Below are 21,466 nucleotides of genomic sequence, written 5' to 3' on the forward strand. Positions count from 1 at the left end.
TAGACCTTAATCAATTCTTTATTTAATTAAATTAAATTAATTGAAAGTTTCGTACAGAGATTTAATTTTGATTATTTATCTTTTAGATTAGCATTTATTTGGCCAAAGTGTGGTCACTTTCTTTAAAATAATAAGTTTAATTATTTCAACGGATAAATAATAATTTGAATGGTTTTTGTGCATTCTGTGTATGTTCATGGAATTCAAAACAGCGGTAACGCTTTATTTGTTTATTATTATTTTTCTGTTATTTATAGTTATTTTTCAGATCAACAAATATCCGAGGTATTCTGCTGACTTCGACCTCCATCGTGGGTATTTTCGGGACCCTCGTAGCATACGCCATCGGACCATACGTCTCCTACGCAGCGACGGGTTACATCCCCTTGATCATAAACCTCGTGCACTTAGCTGGGATATTGTTTATACCGGAGTCGCCAGTGTATTATGCTATTAGAGGTTAGTATGTGCAGCATTAATGGATTATTGGGCAAATTTAATTATAAATATTTTTCTTCAAGGTAAATTATACGTAGTTCTACTCCGATCGTACCACTTTTATATCTATTTATGCCTCATAGACACATTTTTGTTGTTGTATTCTAGTTTCATGGGTTGCACAAAAGCAGTAACTGAAATGCTCATTTGATATTTAGTGTCATAATTCCCGGATATCTGCGATCTCAAAAATAAATGGAGGTCCTAAGCTTGACTACAGATACGATGCTAATTTGAAAAATTAATTTGAAGCAAATACTTTCATTATCATGTTCTTCAAAGCAGCACACAACAGCTTCTCATCACTTTTGTAGGACATAGGTACTTACAGAAGCCATCCAAAGGTATTTATTTCAAAAAGAAAACTAAGAATTTAAATTGGTTAGAGATATCGACGAGATACTTTTAATTTTTGGATCTTGATAACCTACTGAAATTCACGGTTTCTTCACAGGCAAAGAAACAGAAGCCAAAGAGACTCTTCGTCTTCTTGGCCGAGTTGAAGACCTGGAGAACGTCTTCGAAAGCGTCAAAGGCATCGATCCAAATGAGGGTCACAGCTGGAAGGCCTGGATAAAGATCTTCACGGTGAAGGCCAACCGATGGTCCCTCTTCATCACCCTGAGTCTGTGTACGCTGCAGCAAACAAGTGGAGTGGCTGCTGTTCTGTTCTTTGCTACGACTATCTTCCAATTGGCTGGGTCTTCTATCAGGTATGTATAGTTATTGGGCTACGAAATGTGTAGTATAATAAGGGATGAGGTTAACATTCATTCTTTAAATAAAATGAAGATAGCGAACCAGAAATGCAATGTATGTAATCGTAAGATGTTATAATGAACAACTAGAATCTTCAAATCAAGAGTAAATAGGCTACTTCTAGGCAAGACATCTTAGACCTCATCATCACTTACTTAACAGGCAAGATCGAGGTCAAGCGGGTGCCTATTCTAAAGTTTATAAATCTATCACAAACCCTAAAACAGATTGAAGTTCTATCTGAGGTCAGACAGATTCTAAATAGGAGTATGTTTCCCATATCACATACTTCAAACCATAACACAGTAGCGCTTAACACTGCTGTTATTAGGCAGAAATAGGCGGAACGCTGGTGCCGCCAGAGTTGAATCACAGAGGGTTCTACCACCTTGAAACTCATCTATTAATATCATGCTTTATTATTTTCAGACCAGATTTAGCAACAATCATAGTGGGCGTAACCAGGCTGATTTCTAGTATGGTAGCACCAGTAGTGGTCGAACGGGCTGGCAGAAGAATCCTGTTACTAGTGTCTACTGCTTTCTGTGCTTGTAGTTTGGTAAGATTTTTCTAGAATACTTCTGTTATGGCATAGCAATTCACATTGTTGTTATCGCAGCAAATATTCTTCTTAAAATAGCTTCAATATGGACTGATGATGGGCTCTTTTAATTGAAGGGTAATATTTTTGTAGCATATGTATGTATGTCATATGCTTTGCCAAGACCTGCAGACCAAACAGTTTCACGGATTTTAACTTATGAGGTGTATTGGATTCGTCTAAATTGTGGGACTAAAATAATTTCTATTTCTGAACAGTCGGTTTTTTTGTTTTTTTTTACCATAATTCATTAATACTTACTTCTTAAACTAAATAAAATTTTTAATGGATAAAACATTTAACATATGGGACGTTATTGGATTCGCCTAAATTGTTGGAGGAAAATAGTTTTAATTTTTAGGCAGTTGGTTTTTTTGTTTTTATCGTAATTCTAAAGTTATTATTTTTAAAACTACTTTGTAAATTAAATTGCTTTTATACTTGTCAGAAAATTCTAAAGGGCGTGTAAGTACCTATCATTCGTTATTTATATAATTCATAATTCTGTTTGTGTTTCAGTCTATCCTGGGCACATATTTCTACTTATCAAGAATCAAAAGTCCTGTAATTGCTGACGTTGGGTGGTTACCACTTTTAGCTCTCATTATGTACTTCGGCTCATATGAAGTTGGTAAGATTCATCTTTATCTTGTAATAAACTCCTAACTGATATTATTTAAAAAATAGCAAAATTTAATTATTAATTAATAATAAATTATTTGTAAATTTTACAATTAACCAGATTATTTTTTACTTTTAAAATATATAAGTACAAATAAATTAAAATAAATAATACATTTAAAAAATATATATAAAAAATATATTAATATTCAATTACTAATAAAAAGTAAATTTATTTAAAATTTTACAATTAAAAAGACTTATGTTAAATTTAAAATGCTTTGCTTAACCATAGAATATTACGTAATGATAATTTTGGTCTTTAAATTTTTTTGGTTATTTTGTTTTTTGAATTACTACTATCAAAATTATAATTCATGACTTATGAATGTAATTTATTAATCTTAAGTTTTCATTTAAGTGAATTGTAACCAATTCTTTTAAGAATAAATTACACAAAATTGTTTTCATAAGGTTTCGGCACGATGCCCTCAGCGTTAGTCGGCGAGATGTTCAAAGGGAACGCGCGAAGTACAGGGTCAGCCGTTGCCATGACAACCGCCTGGTTGATCGGCTTCGGCGTTGCCTCTGGCTTTGGTTCCATGGTCAGGATCGTCGGTGGTGACGTCACGTTCTGGATCTTCTCCTGTTCTTGCATCGCTGCATTTGTTTTCACCTTCAAATTTGTACCAGAGACTAAAGGGAAGACGTTGACAGAAATTCAGCAGATATTGGCGCGATGATGCAACTAATAGTTACCTTAAAGTCCGTTGTAAAAGTGATACTAAGCTGAAAAAGTACTACAATATTAGAATAACTTTAGCAATTTAGCCACACATATGTAATAAATATGAATAATCACGATTTTTGTAAATTCCAAAAATCCAGTAAAAGTGAACAGAAATGTAGAATATTTTATAACTATAATTTAAGTTTAAAATAAAGAAATATGAATATTTTAATGATTATTTTAATTCACGATATGTAATGCTGGCTTCCTACGGTCTGTGCTATTGCGATTGAACGCGGATTCGGAAGTGCGAAGTGTGTTTTAGTGAAATGAGTTGATAGCGTAATTCGGTGACATTTACGTGCGTCGTGATGTTGTGACCTCTATCACTCTGTATATTGAAATAAAAACAGCTTCGAATCTCAAGACCATCAGACCGACACGCTCTATTGGAAGAGCTATCCATGACCGTTCGTCGTCCGTCCTGATTTTACGAATTCAATCGTAAAATAAGGGACTGTGGGAAGCCGCCATAACATCTATTGCGTTGTTAAGCGACCCTATAACATATTGATATACTTTTTCTTCATTTATTTTCCATGAATTAGCATTTCACTCGACCTCCATTCGGTGTTGAGTGAAGTGATTTTAATATAAAATTTTCCGTCATCTAGATGTCTTATATTTTATGAAATATACTTCCGACTGTGATTATCTGACTGTGATTTAAGATACGAGTAAAAATATTAAAATGTAAATTTCCGCTACTGAGTAATTATTTACCACTAGTACAGCACTAGTGCATTAACACGTTCCCTGCGGCACAGATTTTTCTGTACTTTCCATTACTGCGTTACGAGTTGTTTTAAACCTCGTCCTATATCCGACATTGTGGCGGCACGAGGCGTGTTAAATCCCACCGCCCGAAGGGGACTAAAATCCTTTTTTTGGCGCCAAATAAGACAAAATCGACGGCTTTTGTCTTGATTATTATTAACAATGAGTTAATTAACCTAAAACTGCCGCCGCCCTTGGTTAAATTCGTTACTTTAGATTCTATGGGTAAAATAAAATGTGGGTCTAATGCACCTCGGACCGCACTGAAAAATGGCAGGTTTCCATATAATTTAGTGATGGGAAAATAAATATCGATTTTATTTTATTGTTTTTATTTATCAACGTTATGGACAGAATGAATACAAAAAGGGGAAAAGTTATGGATGTTTTTCATTGAAACATTTCAGACAATAAGGTTTTTTGCAAACAGTGCATTCCGTGAGATTTTTTCTTTGGTTTTTTTGTCTGCCTCACGACATGTCAAGAATGTGCGGAGTTTTTCGTAGCATCCGACACATCTCTTCTTCTTTGGACCCTTATCGAGATGATGTGCTTTCTTTGCAGTGGATTCTGAAAAGTAGGAGCGAGTAGATTAGGGTAAAGAGTATCAATAATGTAGCTACTTAACTTTTGTTTGAACCATAACAGGAAACGTAATTATCTATAATGTAATTTCTTACTATACGGATATACGCCTAGCCTACCAAGTCTCACTACTGGACTTTCACCTAGACAGAGTATATTTGTGACTTACCTGTTTTTGAAATTACTTCCTGTATTCTGATTCTGGCTCAGATTTTTCAACCGGTTTTTCTTCATCTTCCTCCATGATCAACTTTTTTCGGCAACGTTTCGACATGATAATTTTCAACATAAAGACAGCGGTCCTACTTCGTCGCTACGCAGCCTCGACTGCGTTGCACAACACTAACCACGTGAAGCTAGCGTGGGGTGCGGTACGAGGTGCGTGGGGAAACGAGGCGTTCCCAACCTCGTTCCGCACTGTGTTAGCATTATTATTTGTTCAGTGCGGTACGAGGTCTAACAAACCCGACATTAGGTTGGTGTACCATAGAACTAGGAATCAGTAGCACATCACAAACATATAGTTATCACTCTCCTACACTGAACCAGACGGAAGTTATGCCTCTCGCACCACAGAGAAGTTAAAGTTTTTTCTTACCGCTATAACGACCAGACATGGACGAGGTGTTTTAAGCCGCGTTCCGCAGCTAACGTGTTAATAGGTGCACTTGTTGTCCCTGTAGTCCCGGGACTAGAATAGGGCTACGGTATCCCCTGTCTGTCGTAAGAGGCGACTAAAAGGGGGCTTCCGGGGTTGCGGGCGGCAAGAGTGGGAGCTCTAACCGTCCAGTAGCGACTCCGGGAAGGACGGCGGTATGTGTGGTCGCATACCACCGGCCACTGGGGGGTTTTAGTGCGGTAATAAAAAGGTACATCACTTGTACATAAGTACACCACTAATACAAGTTCATGAAGTAGTACACTAGTGCATCACTAGTACACCAGTACATCACTCTCATGTTCTTGAAATGACCAGGTGGGCAATATCAGTTATAAATAGCGATTAATGCCATTAGAATAACATTTTGATTAGATTAAAACGTGCTTGGTACAGTCGAGCACGATAATAATTATTTGGACAAATAATGCGTAGTATTTTTTACAACATGAAGTAGGAATCGAGTCTGCAGTTTACTTGATGGCAAGTGCCAATGTGTCGTAGCAGTGATAGCCTAGTGGTTCAGAAACTCGGCCTCTTGATCGAGGGGTCCGAGGTTGAAACCTCTGATTTTTCAAAGTTATGTGCGTAGTAGATATTAATTATCATTTGCTTAAATGGTGAAAAAAAAACCATCATGAGGAAACCTGCATACCTGATAAATCTTAAAAAAATATGTTTTAAAGTCTACCAATACGCGCTTGGCCAACGTGGTGGTCTACGGCCTCCTTCTCATTCTGAGACGAGACCGTGCCCAGCAGTAGGACAGTAATGGGTTGACGATGAAGTGCCAAAGTGGCCAATTCCATGAACAGTTTTTACTTAAAGCTGAACACAGAAGCCTCGTCACTAAGTTAGTATTTAGTTTTCTATCAGATTATCTAGACGCTGAAGACAGTGTCAAAGTTGAAAGGCAAGAAAATCAAATTATAATAGAACGCGAATTTGCTGTCGCGAGTCCGTTTTTTATAATATCAGAGTAGCAGACGAGCATGTAGTCCACCTGATGGTAAGTGGTTACAGCCGCCCATGGACATCTGTAATAAACCCCAGATAGGATTAGATATTCCTACCGGAGGTCGGCTACAGGTGCGCCGCTACCCCTGAGGACTAAGCTGGAATGCCTCGGAAAAGTCTGTCTCCCTCACCACACCTTTCAAACCGAAACACAGCAGCGCCTGACACTGCTATTATAAGGTAGAAATAGGTGTGGCGGTGGTGCCGCCGGAGTCGAGCCACAAAGGGTTCTACCACCTTCATGTGAACGTGTACGTCTGCTCGCGCGTCTCACACGCACATATGAATTAACTCGCTGCAGTCTCTTCGCGGCCCGTGTGCGTATGTGCGTACTAAACGATAGGATAGCATGCAAGTGGCATGTACACGTAAATGTTAACACGCAACACAGGAAAAGCGCCCGGATGCTATTTGGCTAAGGAGGACAATCTCAGTTCGAAGCTTGTATATATAGCAGGTGTTAAGAAAACTTAGATTGCGTGCTTCAGAAACATGTTACACCATTTTTTGTTATTCATAAAAATATGTTTAAGTTTTTGTTGACTGTACAAATTTTCCGTCGAATGAAAGATGAGCACGTGAACGCAATAAAAATGTTATGTACAATATCTAATCAAATGATATAACTTAGGTGACAGGGGGTATGGTTGGTTTATGAAATCCAAAAAAAAAAAAACAAAAACAGCTGTTTGTGAACAATTTTGTTTTTACTATTTAAAAATATTTAATTGATGGGAACATAGACAAGTATAGATATCTCACCGCCTTGTAATTGAAGGAAGCCACAAATGGCTGAGACATACGTAAATTAACTGACTGTTATCCCATTACTCCGACTGTCATGGCGTAATTTACACGGAACAATGCCAACATGTGCAGTTAAGTGGTGCAAACACAACACGAAATCGAGAAAAAGTGTGGAGAAATATTCATTCGTAAATGCTCTAAAAACTACATTTTTTAATATTTTCCAAACACAAAAATAGATGATAGTGACAATTTCAATTGTAAAAACATGGTTACATTTTCTTGTAGTAATCTTTACTATTCAATGGATAGTCAAAACAAGTTTGATAAATCGGTTTTTTAGCGATTTATGCGAGAAAAATTTGACGAACTTATTTTATTTTATTAGGATTTTATTTGTATTTCAAAACTACTAATATAATATATAAAAAATAGTATAAATTAAAAAAAGATATATGTGAGTAAACGAGCTACATTTTATTTATTACTGATATCAAATAAATTAATGATGATCTAATTTGATCAATCAATGATGATGATAAAATTTAATTTCAATGTGGTTTTGGTAAACTTACGTTATTAATTATTATTTATGGATTAAATTATAAATGTGATGTGTCTATTTTCCTCATCTCACTCTATATTTTGGTGCCATGGTCAGTGAGATAAAATTTTTCTTCCTTTGTTACGAACATTATCAGTATCACGCGAAATAAGTTACGATAACATCATGATAACGATGATTTAGTAAGAATATTCAGAATATTCCTCCATGTGGCTTTGTAAATAACAATGAAATAAATTTGAAATTAATATTAATATAAATTTTATTGTGATATTTTTTTTATCATTTTATTTAAGTTATTTAGGTTAATACGATTAATAAAATTAATTGTAAATTATTTATTTAAAAGTTTTGTCGTGTTTAAATTATTGTTTTGTTGTGTAAAATGAGCAGGCTTTGAAATATTTTTTAATGTACAGTTACTTTATTTATGTGAAATAGTGATTAAAAAAATAAGTGCAAAATGAAACCTTATGTTAAAAAGCAACTGTGGATTGCGGCATGTAGTAAGTTGTATTTTTTATTTATTCAAATTAATTAACAATTTAAATTAACTTCTCTTTATTCGACAAATTTTAAACTTTTATTTATTAAAATAACTAACTTTTATTTTATGAAATTTATTTTTGTTTGTCAAGTTTTAAACTTTTCTTATTAATTTGGTGAAACATAAAGAAATAAATGATAAAATTAAAAATCTACCTCCGCGAATTTGTACAAAATACTTTTGTTAATAATAATAGAGCTATTTGACCGAGTGCTAAAATATTAAATTTTCAGTACAATTTTCTGTTCTTTTTTAAAAAAAAATTTACTTAGTAAGACATATTTTATTAATGTCAAATTATGGTCTAAATTACAGTATATCTGGGTCAATCGCTGGTCGGTTTTGGTCTAGGCTGGACAGCCCCAATCATGCCAAAATTATACGATCCTGACCAGTCACCCCTACCATATGTGGTCACAGAGACTGAAGCCACACTTATTGGGTCATTACTGTACATTGGAACTATTATTGGTAAGGTCTATGTACGTTCTTTGTCTTGCTTTTTATCTGTTTGCGTTAGTGAACATAATCCATCATTTTATGCTCATTACCTATTTGAAACAATAAATTTATATATCAACAGTACTTTGACTTTTCTGCTTGTTAACCTTCTCTGTTCTTGTTGACGAACATAGGTATCTACTTAATGAACACTTCGAGGTGATAAAACCTTTAATGTTGTAACTCGGGAGACACTACCGCCACGGCTACTTCTGTCTAATAACAGCATTAAGCGCTGATGTATTTTGGTTTGAAGGTGTGTTGCAAGGGAAACCTAAGGGGAATTCAAGGCGTTGAACTTAGTGAGCATAGGAACATAGAACTTAGGAACATAGGCGTTGCCGACACTGAGTGTCAGCAACGCCTTTTTTTTTACGAGGGGGAAACCTTCAAAAGGTACCCAATGCCGTGGGAGCGACACGGGGTTATGTGGGATGGCACTAAAACCCCCCGGTGGCCGTCTTCGGCGCTGCGTAGAGTACTCCGGGATCTCCAAAGGAACGCAACCGGAGTCCTCTTAGCGCTATGCCCCGTCGGGCTCCGCCCAGGTGAGCTTGACGCTCGCTATACCGTCTGGTGTGTACGACGGTATGCGACCACACATACAGCCGTCCTTCCCGGGGTCGCTGACGGGCGGTTCGAGCTCGCACTCTTGCCACCCGCAACCCCGGAAGCCCCATTTTAGTCGCCTCTTACGACAGGCAGGAGATACCGTAGCCCTATCCTACTTCCGGAACTACAGGGACGGTCAGCAACGCCTATGTGGCCAACTTCAGACAGGAATCTAATATTGTCTAGGGTTGATTACAAATGTCTACACTATAGGCAGTAGCCACTTAACACCAGATGGACTGCATGCTCGTTTGCTACTCTTTATTTTATAAAAAGAATAATTTTAATAAATATCAATATATAGAAGACAATATATCCGGTGTTATACAAAACAGCTTGATCGTATAAAATTTCCTCATTCGACTAAGCTGTAGTAGCATTCATTCCCTATTTTATCATATTACCTTAATATTTTTATACCATTCCAGGGCCATACATATCAGGAACCTTGTCCAACTTGATCGGTCGCAAGCCATGTCTCTTGCTTGGTGGATCTCTGAACATCCTTGCCTTCGTGATACTCACGATGGCGAGGAACCTGGCCATGATCTTCGCTGGTAGGATCCTCACTGGGCTGGGTGCTGGTGTCATCTTCATCACCAACCTCGTGTACATTGGAGAGATTGCGTTAGTATGTAGTTTGATTTGCTTATTATGATTAAATATCAATTGGGTAGGGTGAAGTAAAACATCGTGGAAACCTGCATACCTAAGATGTTAAAAAAAGAGAAAAAGGTTTACAAAAGTATGTGAAGTGTAGCAATTCGCACTTGGCCAGCGCGGTGGACTATGGCCTAATCCTTCTCATTTTGAGAGACCCGTGCCCAGTAGTGAGACAGTAATGAGTTGATGATGATGATGATTTATCTATTTTTTATCCACAAGTTTTATTCTCAAAATTGTTTTTAGCTTCTTCAATAAAATAAAACATTTATGCATAAAGTTATGATAGACGCAACAATGAGCACGCAGTTTACTTTACGATACATTTGTAATCAACCTCAGATAAGATTAAAATCCTATCTGTGTTCGGTCACAGATGCGTTGCTACCCTTGATTACTGAGTTGGAATGCCTCGGATAAGTATGTCTCCCTCCACTCCACTCCACTCCGTCCACGACGCCTTTCAAGTCAGAACGTAACAGCAATTAATATTGATGTTATTAGACAGGAATAGGTGTGGCGGTGGTGCTGCCAGAGTCGAACTAACAAAGGGTTCTATGAATTTTAAAATCATAATATATGAATTATCATGAATTATTTAATTAAAAAAGAATTACGCAACGTTCACTTCACTTTATGTCGCGTAACTTCACTTCGTTTCGCTTGACTTCACGTCATTCTACTTCATTTCGCCTCATCACAATTCAATTATATACATTTCATACCATTACACCTTATTCCAATTGTCACAAATAAATACATTGAAGAATTCTTCTAAATTAGTGACACTTTAAAATAAACTATTGTTAAAAACAATATAGTTCAAAAGTGAAGGAGCCCAAAATAAATATAACCAACTTGTAAACAACAAAATATTTTAAGCCAAATTAAATTTACTGTAACAAGTCAATTACTTCAAAAACACGCAAGATCTTGCTTATAAAGGGTATCTTCTTTAATTATAAGCCGATTCAGAAATTAATTAGAAACTAATTACAGAGGAGCACTTGCTGGCTATAAATTAAATTTCGCCTTCAATGCATAATGAATATTTACAACACGCATTTCTTTGATGCCTGATTATGGCTCTCTTGGTGTTTTGAATTATTAAACGTCGTTGAACTTTACGTTTTATTAAATATATTTCGAAAATATATTTTTGCCTCTTTATATAAGTGCCTAAACCCACGTATCAAACTCGCATATAATTGGAAAATCTTTTCCAAGGTATCAGGCGCAGTACATCCACACAATCAATCCATCCACACTTTCTTCACACACATTGTAAAATTTCTATCTCCGATAGGTAAAAATTGGATAGATTGTTTATTAACAACCGGCGTTACATAACACTAACACTCTTGAGCGATATTGAGTTCTGGTTTGAAAAGTACACGATGCCTAAACGCAACTTTGGACGTGAAGCAGGTCCATAAAAATATTTTCAGTTGACAAAATGGCCAAGTTAACTGTATGTATTAGACATTATATTATTATGTATTCGTGTATTTATGACTCAGACTTCCATTCAGTAACTCTATACTATACTCATATATAGGATTCGACCAGACTTACAAGTGAAATGAAAGGATTGCTGCCAATGAAATATTTACAAATCATTTCTCTGGATTACCAACGCATTTGTAACGACTTTTATTAGGACATAAGTAACATTAATCTTGCCTCATCTTACCCATAACTTACTCAATATCTTTGATTCCAGGCCAACAAACTTACGAGGAATATTGCTCACAGGCACGGCAATATTTAGCACATTTGGCACCCTCTTAGTATACTCTATTGGGCCATATTTTCCATATACGGTGACAGGCTTCATCGGAGCTGCTTTAACTACGATATACTGTATTGGTATTTTGTTTATACCAGAAACGCCATTGTTTTTTGTGATGAGAGGTTAGTTAAATCAAATATGTGTTTTGAATTAAAAAAAATTAGGATCAAGAATTTGGAGACAAAATTTTGATTACTAAACTTACGATACAATGACATAATAATAAAGATTTTATCGTACTTATACTTTTCTTTATACTCAAGTAATGTAAATTAAAATCTTATTAATTCACTATTGATTTATATGGAACACTTTTTGAACGTCAACAAAGTACCAACGCTTTGTAAGGTATTTCGCTATGGACAAGAAGGGAAAGAAACTCCATACAGTTATAATTTAATAAAAAAGTAATTCCATTTTATGTGCATAAAAATTATCAGATTATGATAAAAAGAAAACATAACGATTGTAAAGATTTTATAATAGAAGCAGAACTTATTATAAATCATATTGATTTTCCAGATGACTTAAAAGCTGCAAAGCAAGTTCTAGAAGAACTTGGTCGTTTCGAAGAAATAGAAAAAGTTATATCTCAAAAAAACCCTGAAGAGAAAATCAGCCTCAAAAAGGAATGGACCCAAATATTTACTGACAAAAGCAACAGAAAGGCTCTGATCATAACTCTGACTTTAAATATTCTACAACAATTAAGTGGTGTTATTGTCGTAGTGTTTTTCACTTCAGCTATATTTGGTTTAGCTGAATCATCAATAGATCCAAATGTAGCTACAATTGTTGTAGGATTGACGCAACTGTTTGGTGGTTGTATAACACCTTTCTTTGTTGAGAGGAATGGACGAAAGATCTTACTTTTGGTCTCCACTGCGTTCTGTTCTTTGAGTTTGGTGAGTTTTAGAGACCCTAGAGTTTGGGTATTTGGGACTTTATTGTTATACTATTTTGTGTGAAACTAAAACTAATTTAGTTGATAGTTAATATAAAATTTAATATTTTCATACAGTAAACAACAAAAGTAAATTCCTATAAATTTAAAAAACAAAGGAAAAGTATCCGTATTTTGAAGGTGGTAGAACCCTATTCAGTGCCATCTGGCACCACCGGCACACTTATTTCTGCCTCAAAACAGCAGTGTTAAGTGCTGCTGTGTTCTGGTTTGAAGGGTGGGTTAACGGAGATCTACTTTTCCCAGGCTTTCTAGCTTAGTCCTCAGGGGTAGCGACGCATATGTGGCCGACATCAGGTAGGAGCATCTTAATCAGGAGGAGCATTTTAAATACGTCACAATTAATATAACAAAGACTGAATGACTTAATTGCGCTTTCTTATCATGTTGTGTGCATAAAAAGTCACTGTTAAATACATTATTTGATAATTCTTTTTGTTTGTTCATTTTCTTTGTCTCATTTCAGGCAGTTTTGGGTGTATTTAACTACTTAAGCGATATAAGTCATACATCTGCTGCAAAACTTACGTGGTTACCGCTAGTTTTATTATTTGTATTCTTCTTTTCATATAGTTTAGGTAAGTCTATAACTATTTTATTGCTGTTAAAATTTGTTCTATAGTATTTCACCTGTTTCAAGATTGAAGTAGCTCACGAGCATGCAGTACATATGATGGTAAGCAGTAGTCTTGGGCGTAATAGTTCACGTCTGGGATCGCTCAATCTAGTTCGCGGCTCCTAAGCGAACTAGTTCGCTCTTTTAGTTCGTTTGCCCCCAGCTGCTCACCGAACAGTTGGGAACTAAAGAATAGATAAACTAAAAGAGCGAAAGGTCTGCCTTTTTTAATCAATTTATAGATTTAAATTTTGTAGATTATGTGACAAGAATAAGGAATGCATGAATTAAAATGTTTGATTGCTAAAACAGGGTAAATACCTATTGATTCATATAAAATATAACGACAGTAGTTCGGTAACCGGAATTTTTTTACTAGTTCAGTTAGGAGCTAATGAACTATGGAGCGGAAAATCGGGGATCTAATTCGCGTAGTTCATCTGTGGGAGCGCTCTTCCGAACTAGTTCGTTCGCGAACTACACAAGACTAGTAAGCAGACACTGATGTCGGTAGGAATCCGTAACCTGTCCCTGTAGTCCCGGGACTAGAATAGGGCTACGGTATCCCCTGTTGTAAGAGGCCACTAAAAGTGGGCTTCCGGGATTGCGGGCGGCAAGATTGGGAGGTTGAGCCGTCCGTTCAGAGGACTCCGGTTGCGTTCTGTTGGAGATCCCGGAGTCCTCTTGGCTCGGTAATATAGAGCAGGGATTCTCTCTGAAGTGGATCACAGGTGCTCTCCTGATGACTAAATGGTCCCTTCATAATACTCGTATATAGGTCAGCTGGTGTCCATTAAAAAAGATGTAGCGGTGGTGCCTCCACGGAGCAACCATACCATCCATTGCTTTCGTCACTTTTTTATGTTATGTTTTTTTGCTATGAATATCAGGATCAGCCTTTAAATAGTACTGCACTAATTATAATGATTAGTGTAATTCTTCTGTATTCCACTCTACTTGAAATATTTTCTTACTTCTTATTTACTTAATATACATTTTTCAGGTTTTGCCATTATACCTCAAACTTTCGTCGGGGAAATGTTCCAATCTAATATAAGAAGCACTGCTTCAACGGTGACCGTCACCATTGGCTGGATCTTTGGCTTCGGTGTTACCACAGTCTTCGGATACACCATCACAGCTCTTGGAGGATATGTGGCGTTCTGGACATTCGCCGGCGCGTGCGCTGTGGCCTTCCTCTTTACTCTTCTATACGTTCCAGAGACTAAAGGAAAAACTTTGGAAGAGATTCATGAGATGTTGAGTAAATAGTTGAATGATTTAAAAATTGTTTTATTTTACATTGATTATTTACTTTTCTCGCGACATCTTTGGGTGTAACTTAGAAATAACACCTATTTTATAACAATACTATTATGTATTAACCAATATATAATCTAGAGCTAGATAGTAATTATAGATAGATTAAATAGTATCCATAAATTAAGGTAATATTTTAAATGTAAACGTACGTTGATAACAAAGTTATTCAGTGTTGATAATTTTTATTATATATTAATCTAATCTAAACTAAAAGCGCATATAAAATGCAATAAAATACGCAGATTTGAAGATTACATACATAGAGTTATAGTGGACTTTTATCCCTAAGTTGTGGACGTATTTAGTAGAACCCAGAACTCAGCTGGTGTTACCGGTTTTGAAATGAACAGTGTGAACATAGTGAAGCATTTGAATTTAGTTTTCATGGAAAGCAAAGTAACTGTGATCAATTTTGGAAGATCTTATTTGTACTTAAAGACGGTTGTTCAACAGAAACAATTAATGAGTAATTTAATAAGCTAAAATAAAGTAATCTTAATGAAGTTAATCTTAATCTTGTCTTATCGATTGCTATACTGTTTGTTATTGATATCGTAGTTAGTAACGACAGCTGACGTGAAATGAAGAATATATTCCAGTATACAGGTGTAAGGAAACAGGTGATTGTAGCGCTATGTGGTATGTTTTTGAAAATTATTATTGTAAATTTTGATACATTAATATCAACCATTATTATAAGGATTGGTTCTGTAACTTGTGCAGTTATAATTTTACCCTTAGTATGAGTTTTTACGTTTTGACAAAAATGACTGTTTTTGTTTTTGTTTTCGCATATCCCATATATTTCCAATCAGTTCTGAAACAGTCCGCTAGGAGCGTTGATTGGAAATGTATGAGAAAATACGTAAACAAATATCATAACAGTCATTTTTATAAAGACGTATAAACTCATACTAATTCGTCGAGTTTATAGACTTGACGCTTAAGAACTTTATTTGCAGAACTCTCAGAAATGTAGGTGTCCTCGCCTTGTTTTCGTCAGTTATTAAAGCAAGTGATAATTTACTTCCTTTAGTTTAAGTTACAAACAAGTGATACACCCATAACATCCAAAAATTACTTGGATGCCATAAGATCTCAAATTTTAACACATTCAATCCAACGTTATTTAATTTTTTCAGGGTGAAAAACCGATTTGGTTCATTCTGTTCTTATGGTTTTTTTCACACCAACTGAATTCCTTTTTATATTCCCCATCACAATTGCAGAGACTCGGAAGATCCAAGTCACCAAAAGATTTGATATTGTCAATGAAATATATAATTTCAGTATACTTGGGCCAGATGACTGTTGGCTACACTGTGGGCTGGACAGCCCCAGTGATACCGAAGCTTCAGGATCCAGATCAGTCGCCACTTCCAGGATCTATAACAGAGAACCAAATGTCATTTGTAGGAACGATCCTTTACTTGGGAGGTGTTCCAGGTAAATTATTTTTTCGTATAGCTATGAGATAAATCAGAGGTTCATAATTGAAGAATGTATTTAAGTTGACGTGTTTAATCTTTAAATGTTTTCGTCGAGAAAGTAGTTTAACTGGTATTATTGGATGAATTACGATTCAAGTACGACCGCAGATGCGTTGCTTCTCGTAGGACTAAATTAAAACGTTATATTATTCTAACAGCCTCACAACAAAATTTCTAAATATTATGGACATGACGAAGATTAAAATGTTAGCCCCATGTTTCAATCAGTCGGCATCCACAATCGCCCACCGGAAGGCAAGCACTGCTTCACGCTAAAACTAGGTGTGGCGTTGGACCCTCTCAGGTCAACCAGGTTTTATCAATTTTTAAAGCAGTAATAAGTAGACAGAATAACATAATTTTAATGCAACAACTAAAAACAACATAATTGCTATTTATTTTAGCACTCAAAGGCTTATCTTGGGTCCACAGGATCCTCTTATAAATAACATAAAGGAATATAAAATAATATTTCCTGTTTTGTTTTACAGGTCCGTATTTAACTGGATATCTGGCTAATAGAAAAGGTCGGAAGCCATGTTTGTTGCTAGGTGGTGTAGTCACCGCTGTTGGCTATATCGTTTTAGCTACAGCTATAAATCTCCTCATGATGTACATCGGCAGAGCTTTAGTTGGCTTCGGAGTAGCCATCATTACGGTCATGACACTGGTTTACCTTGGAGAAATTGCGTAAGTTTAATTTTTAAGGTACCCTTTGTGGTTTGACTTCTGAATGATTACCACGACACCCATTTCTGCCCTATGCCTGTGGTCAGGGAGATATACTTCTCCAAAGCATTTCATGTTACTCCTCAGGGGTAAGACTTTAATCTTATCTAGGGTTGATTATAGATGTCCATGGGCGGCAGTAGTCACTTACCATAAGTTGAACTGCATGCTCGATTGCTACTTCTAAATTATAAAAAAATCCCTATATTAAAAAAAACTTCGCATATATTTGTGCCCTCAAAATTTGAAAAGTGTTCGACAAATAGATTTGATTGGTTTTACAAAATATTGCATTTTCATATAAAGTGTATTTATTCTGATATTCCCTTGAGATCAAGAATCATTATGAGGAATATTAGATTGGCCGCAGCGAAGCTAAGCCTGGTTAAGCTAAATGTTCTTCATTCCTCTTACTCATGTTATTATCTTCTCATATAAGTGATCAAAGTTATGATAACGGTTATCTTTATGCAAAATCTAATCTTATAATTACATTGTAACATTAGATGTGACATTATTGCTGTAATCTAATTTGTGTGTTGACCGATTTCAAATGCATACACTAGGTACTTAGTTTTTATTTGCACGGCAAATAATAACAGGAAATAATCTCTCGTTCAGTCACTCAAATGCATTTACCACGCTTTTATTAGCTTGACCTGTATGTAACGGAATCTTTGAACTCGATTTTTACCCACTTTGAACGGTTCTATTAATTTAAAATTTTGAACAATTATCAAGAACCACACCCATTCAGACACACAGAATCAGTCTAACCATTTTCCTTGTGGTTAAAGCGTGGTTTTTACTTTTTAATCTATAATTATTTATTATAATAATACAAGTTTTTTTTTTTTCATTTCAGCTCGACGAATATTCGTGGCATCCTATTGACTGGGTCTGGTATATTCCAAACATTCGGGACGCTACTTGTATATTCCATTGGACCTTATGTTCGGTATTCATTAACTGGTTACATAGGAGCAATATTGGCTGCTCTGTACTGTTTTGGAATCTTCTTCATACCTGAAACTCCATTAGGATACATTTTGAGAGGTATGCTAACTTAAACATTTGACATTTGACTCAAAAATATATTTCGATCGGAAAAAATAAATAGTAATACCGTAATGGTTAAAATTTGGTCTCTCAATTTGAGGATTAAAATCCCAGGCCCGCACTTCTGGTTTTTAATGTTGCTTGAAAGGTGAAAAAAAAACATCGCCAGGAAACCTACATGCCTGAGAGGTCATTGAAAAGAAAATTCCTAAAAGTTTCCCAAAGCCTTAGCCCCTCTAACTCTGAGAGTAGATCTATGCACAGAAAGGGGGCTAATAATAGGTTGACAAGGGAAAGAATCCGAATTTAATTTAAATTTTGAAATAGTGTTGTTTTAACTTCAGATAACGAAAAAGCAGCAAAAGAGGTGCTACAAGATTTAGGTCGCCCTAATGATTTAGAGGAGGTGAAAATTTTGAAAGATGAAGAAATAAACAAAAACATAAAGGATGAATGGATAAAAATCTTCACTATTAAAAGCAACAGAAAAGCTTTATTAATTGCTGTAACATTGAACGTTCTGCAACAGTCAAGTGGTATTATAGCTGTTGTGTTCTTCACCACTACAATATTTGAACTAGCTGGGTCATCGATAAAGCCTGATATAGCCACTATTATAATAGGAATCACACAGTTGTTGGCTAGTTTTGTAGCGCCTATCTTTGTGGAGAGAAATGGACGAAGGATTCTATTGCTTCTGTCGACTGCGTTTTGTTGCTTCGCTTTGGTAAGTATATTATATTTTTATACGGTTGTATTTTTATGTTAACCACATTAAAAATTAAAGAGCTGATCGAGAACTGTTAAGCATATCGTCGTATATTGTTTGATAATATTTTTCTTTACCATAAAGATAATAATTAATTTTCCTTAATACGACCTTAAAAATAGTAACCAATTTCTATATCTTATATATAAAATTCTCGTGTCACAATGTTAGTTACAGTACTCCTCCCAAAAGGCTTTACCGATTTTCACCAAATTTTATATGCATATTCAATCTGAGAATTGGCTACTATCTGTTTATTATACCCCTAAGTGATAACGGTTGTTCACCTTTTAATTTTTTTTATTTATATGGTAACACAACGTTTGCCGGGTCAGCTAGTATATCTTATATATTTTGTTTTTGTTTTTATAGTAATTTTACCATCCCGACGCACATGTTTAATCAACCTCAAGTAAGATTAGTCCAAGTAATTCATTTACAAGTTACTAATTTTCTTAAAACCAGAACACAGCAGCGCTTAGCACATTGAAACAACCAGTTATATATTTATTTTGTAACTTATTTTTCAGGTAGTTCTTGGTCTCTTCTTCTATTTAGATGAAATAGATCATTCATCAGTAGATAATCTCAAATGGTTACCTCTAGTCTCATTAATATGTTTCTTCTTATCTTATGATGTGGGTAAGTTAACTTTTTATCCATAAACAAAATTAATATTTGTTTATTTTAGTATGTAAGTAGTATAATTATGCATATTTTGTATTATATTGTAGCGGAATAAACGTTATTTTCTTTCTTCCTATATTACAGTACGTTAAGATATGCTGCAAATAACTTATCTCCAATCATTAAGAACCCTACTATACACACACACAAAACACTACACTACAACACAAAGAACTGTCATCGAGAAAATAAAGAAATGGAAATAGTATAGTTATATAAAGTTGGTTGCAGATGTCCATCTGCTGCAGCGACCACCTACCCTGGAATGGACTGTATCCTCGTTTGCTCTTCAGTCTCAAATACAAAAATAAGACAAATATTAGAAGAATGTGCATTATGAATCGTTGTTCAATATTAAATATATGTTCGTTAACTTGTTTTTAGGTTTTTCCATCATCCCCGTCGCATTAATCGGCGAGCTCTTCACATCAAACGTTAGAAGCACAGGATCAGCTGTCACCATCACCATTGGCTGGTTGTTCGGCTTTGGCGTCACAACAGGCTTTGGTTTCTTCATCACGATCCTCGGAGGACACATCACCTTTTGGATGTTCTCTGGTGTTTGCGCTTTAGCTTTTATCTTCACTTTAGTTTACGTCCCGGAGACAAAATTCAAGAGTTTTATCGAGATTCAGGAAATGCTGAGTAAATAGTGAAAAGTTATTAGGTGTTTTATTTTAAAATTTTCAAGCAATTTCCGTTATGGATAGTAGTATTAATCTTGACTTAAATACGATGCGATTTCCTTAATCATCAGGAGTCTCAACGTATCTGTAATCGGCTTCAGGAACCTGTTTATAAAATTGGTTATTGATGTCCATGGCCGGTAATGTACCACTTACCATCATTACACTGCGTGCTAGTTCATTCTTATAAAAACAACCTCACAAATGCGCTGCTACATCTAAGTAATATTTGGCATTTAAGTAATATTTTGAAGGTGGTAGAAACCTTTCTGGTTCGACTCCGTCGGCACCACCGCCACACCTATTTCTACCTAATAACAGCAGTGTTAGGCGCTGCTGTGTTCCGGTTTGAAGGGTGTGGTAAGGGAGACAGACTTTTCCGAGGCATTTCAGCTTAGTCCTCAGGGGTAGCGGCGCATCTGTGACCGACCTCAGGTAGGAATATCTAATCCTATCTGGGGTTGATTACAGATGTCCATGGGCGGCAGTAGCCACTTACCATCAGGTGGACTGCATGCTCGTCTGCTACTCCTATATTATAAAAAAAAGTGTTTCATTGGAACATTTACTTTTCTTACTACCTTCTTACCACACTTAAAAAAATAAATAGACTCTATTGCTATTCATACGCCGAAATGGATTTAAATACTACTAAAGTAGCGTTAAAATTTGATAAGGTAAAGATATAAACGGAATGAAAGTCACGTTATTTTTTATGTCGACATATTTAAACACGTCAAGGTCTCTAGAAATACATTTGTATGTAGTTCTCAGTGTGGGTATGGTTCTTATTAAAATAAATTTATTCACAACTTTGTTTTATTTACATTATAACGTATTTTATTGTCTATATCGGGATTAGAGCGCGATTTGATTTTTTTTTATAATATCTTCTGCCCGTCATACCAGAACACTGCAGCGTTTAACACTGCTATGTTTGGCAGAAATAGGTGTGACGGTGGTGCCGTCAGCGTCGAACCACAAAGGCTTCTACCACCTACCTTAAGTAACTATTAAGTAAGACACTGTTTGGACACCGCCATAATGACGTAAATGACAAGAAAGAGACAACAAATGAAAGTGACAAAGTCGCGAATTTTATGTGAATATTAGTTCTTATTAGTGATCGAAGGAATATTACGTATGAATGAAGTTGTTTTTTTTTGTCATATGGTTCTAATAGCTCTATCTCTTATATAATATTTGTCTATGTAGTAAAATGTAAGTAAAATAAAAAAGAAAACGTGCATGTGTGCTCTCAATGCGCTTGTACAAAAGTTGTAATTTATTTTGAGGGTAATTTTAAATTTAAATTATCTCGATTTTTTTTTGCGTTGAACGAAATTGTTTTAAAAGTAATAATCAACTAAGTAGCTGACCGTCTAAGAGTGGGAGCTCGAACCGCCCGGT

At 35.5% G+C, this 21,466-nt stretch overlaps 2 protein-coding genes across 2 annotated transcripts in view; both read left to right on the forward strand.

The window, feature by feature from the left end:
• LOC140745984 (uncharacterized) overlaps positions 1-14,601 on the forward strand; it is a 34,901-nt gene extending 20,300 nt beyond the window's left edge. The window contains exons 11-21 of the mRNA XM_073077961.1: positions 269-459; positions 953-1,211; positions 1,687-1,816; positions 2,378-2,489; positions 2,954-3,212; positions 8,479-8,636; positions 9,707-9,905; positions 11,665-11,855; positions 12,256-12,638; positions 13,164-13,275; positions 14,317-14,601. Coding sequence (XP_072934062.1) covers positions 269-459; positions 953-1,211; positions 1,687-1,816; positions 2,378-2,489; positions 2,954-3,212; positions 8,479-8,636; positions 9,707-9,905; positions 11,665-11,855; positions 12,256-12,638; positions 13,164-13,275; positions 14,317-14,585 — 2,263 coding nt within the window. The 3' untranslated portion in view covers positions 14,586-14,601. The remainder of the gene's footprint in view (positions 1-268; positions 460-952; positions 1,212-1,686; positions 1,817-2,377; positions 2,490-2,953; positions 3,213-8,478; positions 8,637-9,706; positions 9,906-11,664; positions 11,856-12,255; positions 12,639-13,163; positions 13,276-14,316) is intronic.
• Positions 14,602-15,936: 1,335 nt separating this feature from the next.
• On the forward strand, positions 15,937-20,023 carry LOC140744496 (facilitated trehalose transporter Tret1-like). The gene is made up of 6 exons (XM_073076114.1): positions 15,937-16,082; positions 16,618-16,816; positions 17,721-17,911; positions 18,259-18,645; positions 19,218-19,325; positions 19,755-20,023. The coding sequence occupies exons 1-6, from the start codon at positions 15,941-15,943 to the stop codon at positions 20,021-20,023; spliced, it is 1,296 nt and encodes a 431-aa protein (XP_072932215.1). The 5' UTR covers positions 15,937-15,940.
• Positions 20,024-21,466: the final 1,443 nt, after the last annotated feature.

Source organism: Epargyreus clarus, unplaced genomic scaffold, assembly GCF_041222505.1.
Source record: "Epargyreus clarus isolate Ecla_fem2 unplaced genomic scaffold, WU_Ecla_fem_2.2 ptg000002l, whole genome shotgun sequence".
Taxonomy (NCBI): domain Eukaryota; kingdom Metazoa; phylum Arthropoda; class Insecta; order Lepidoptera; family Hesperiidae; genus Epargyreus; species Epargyreus clarus.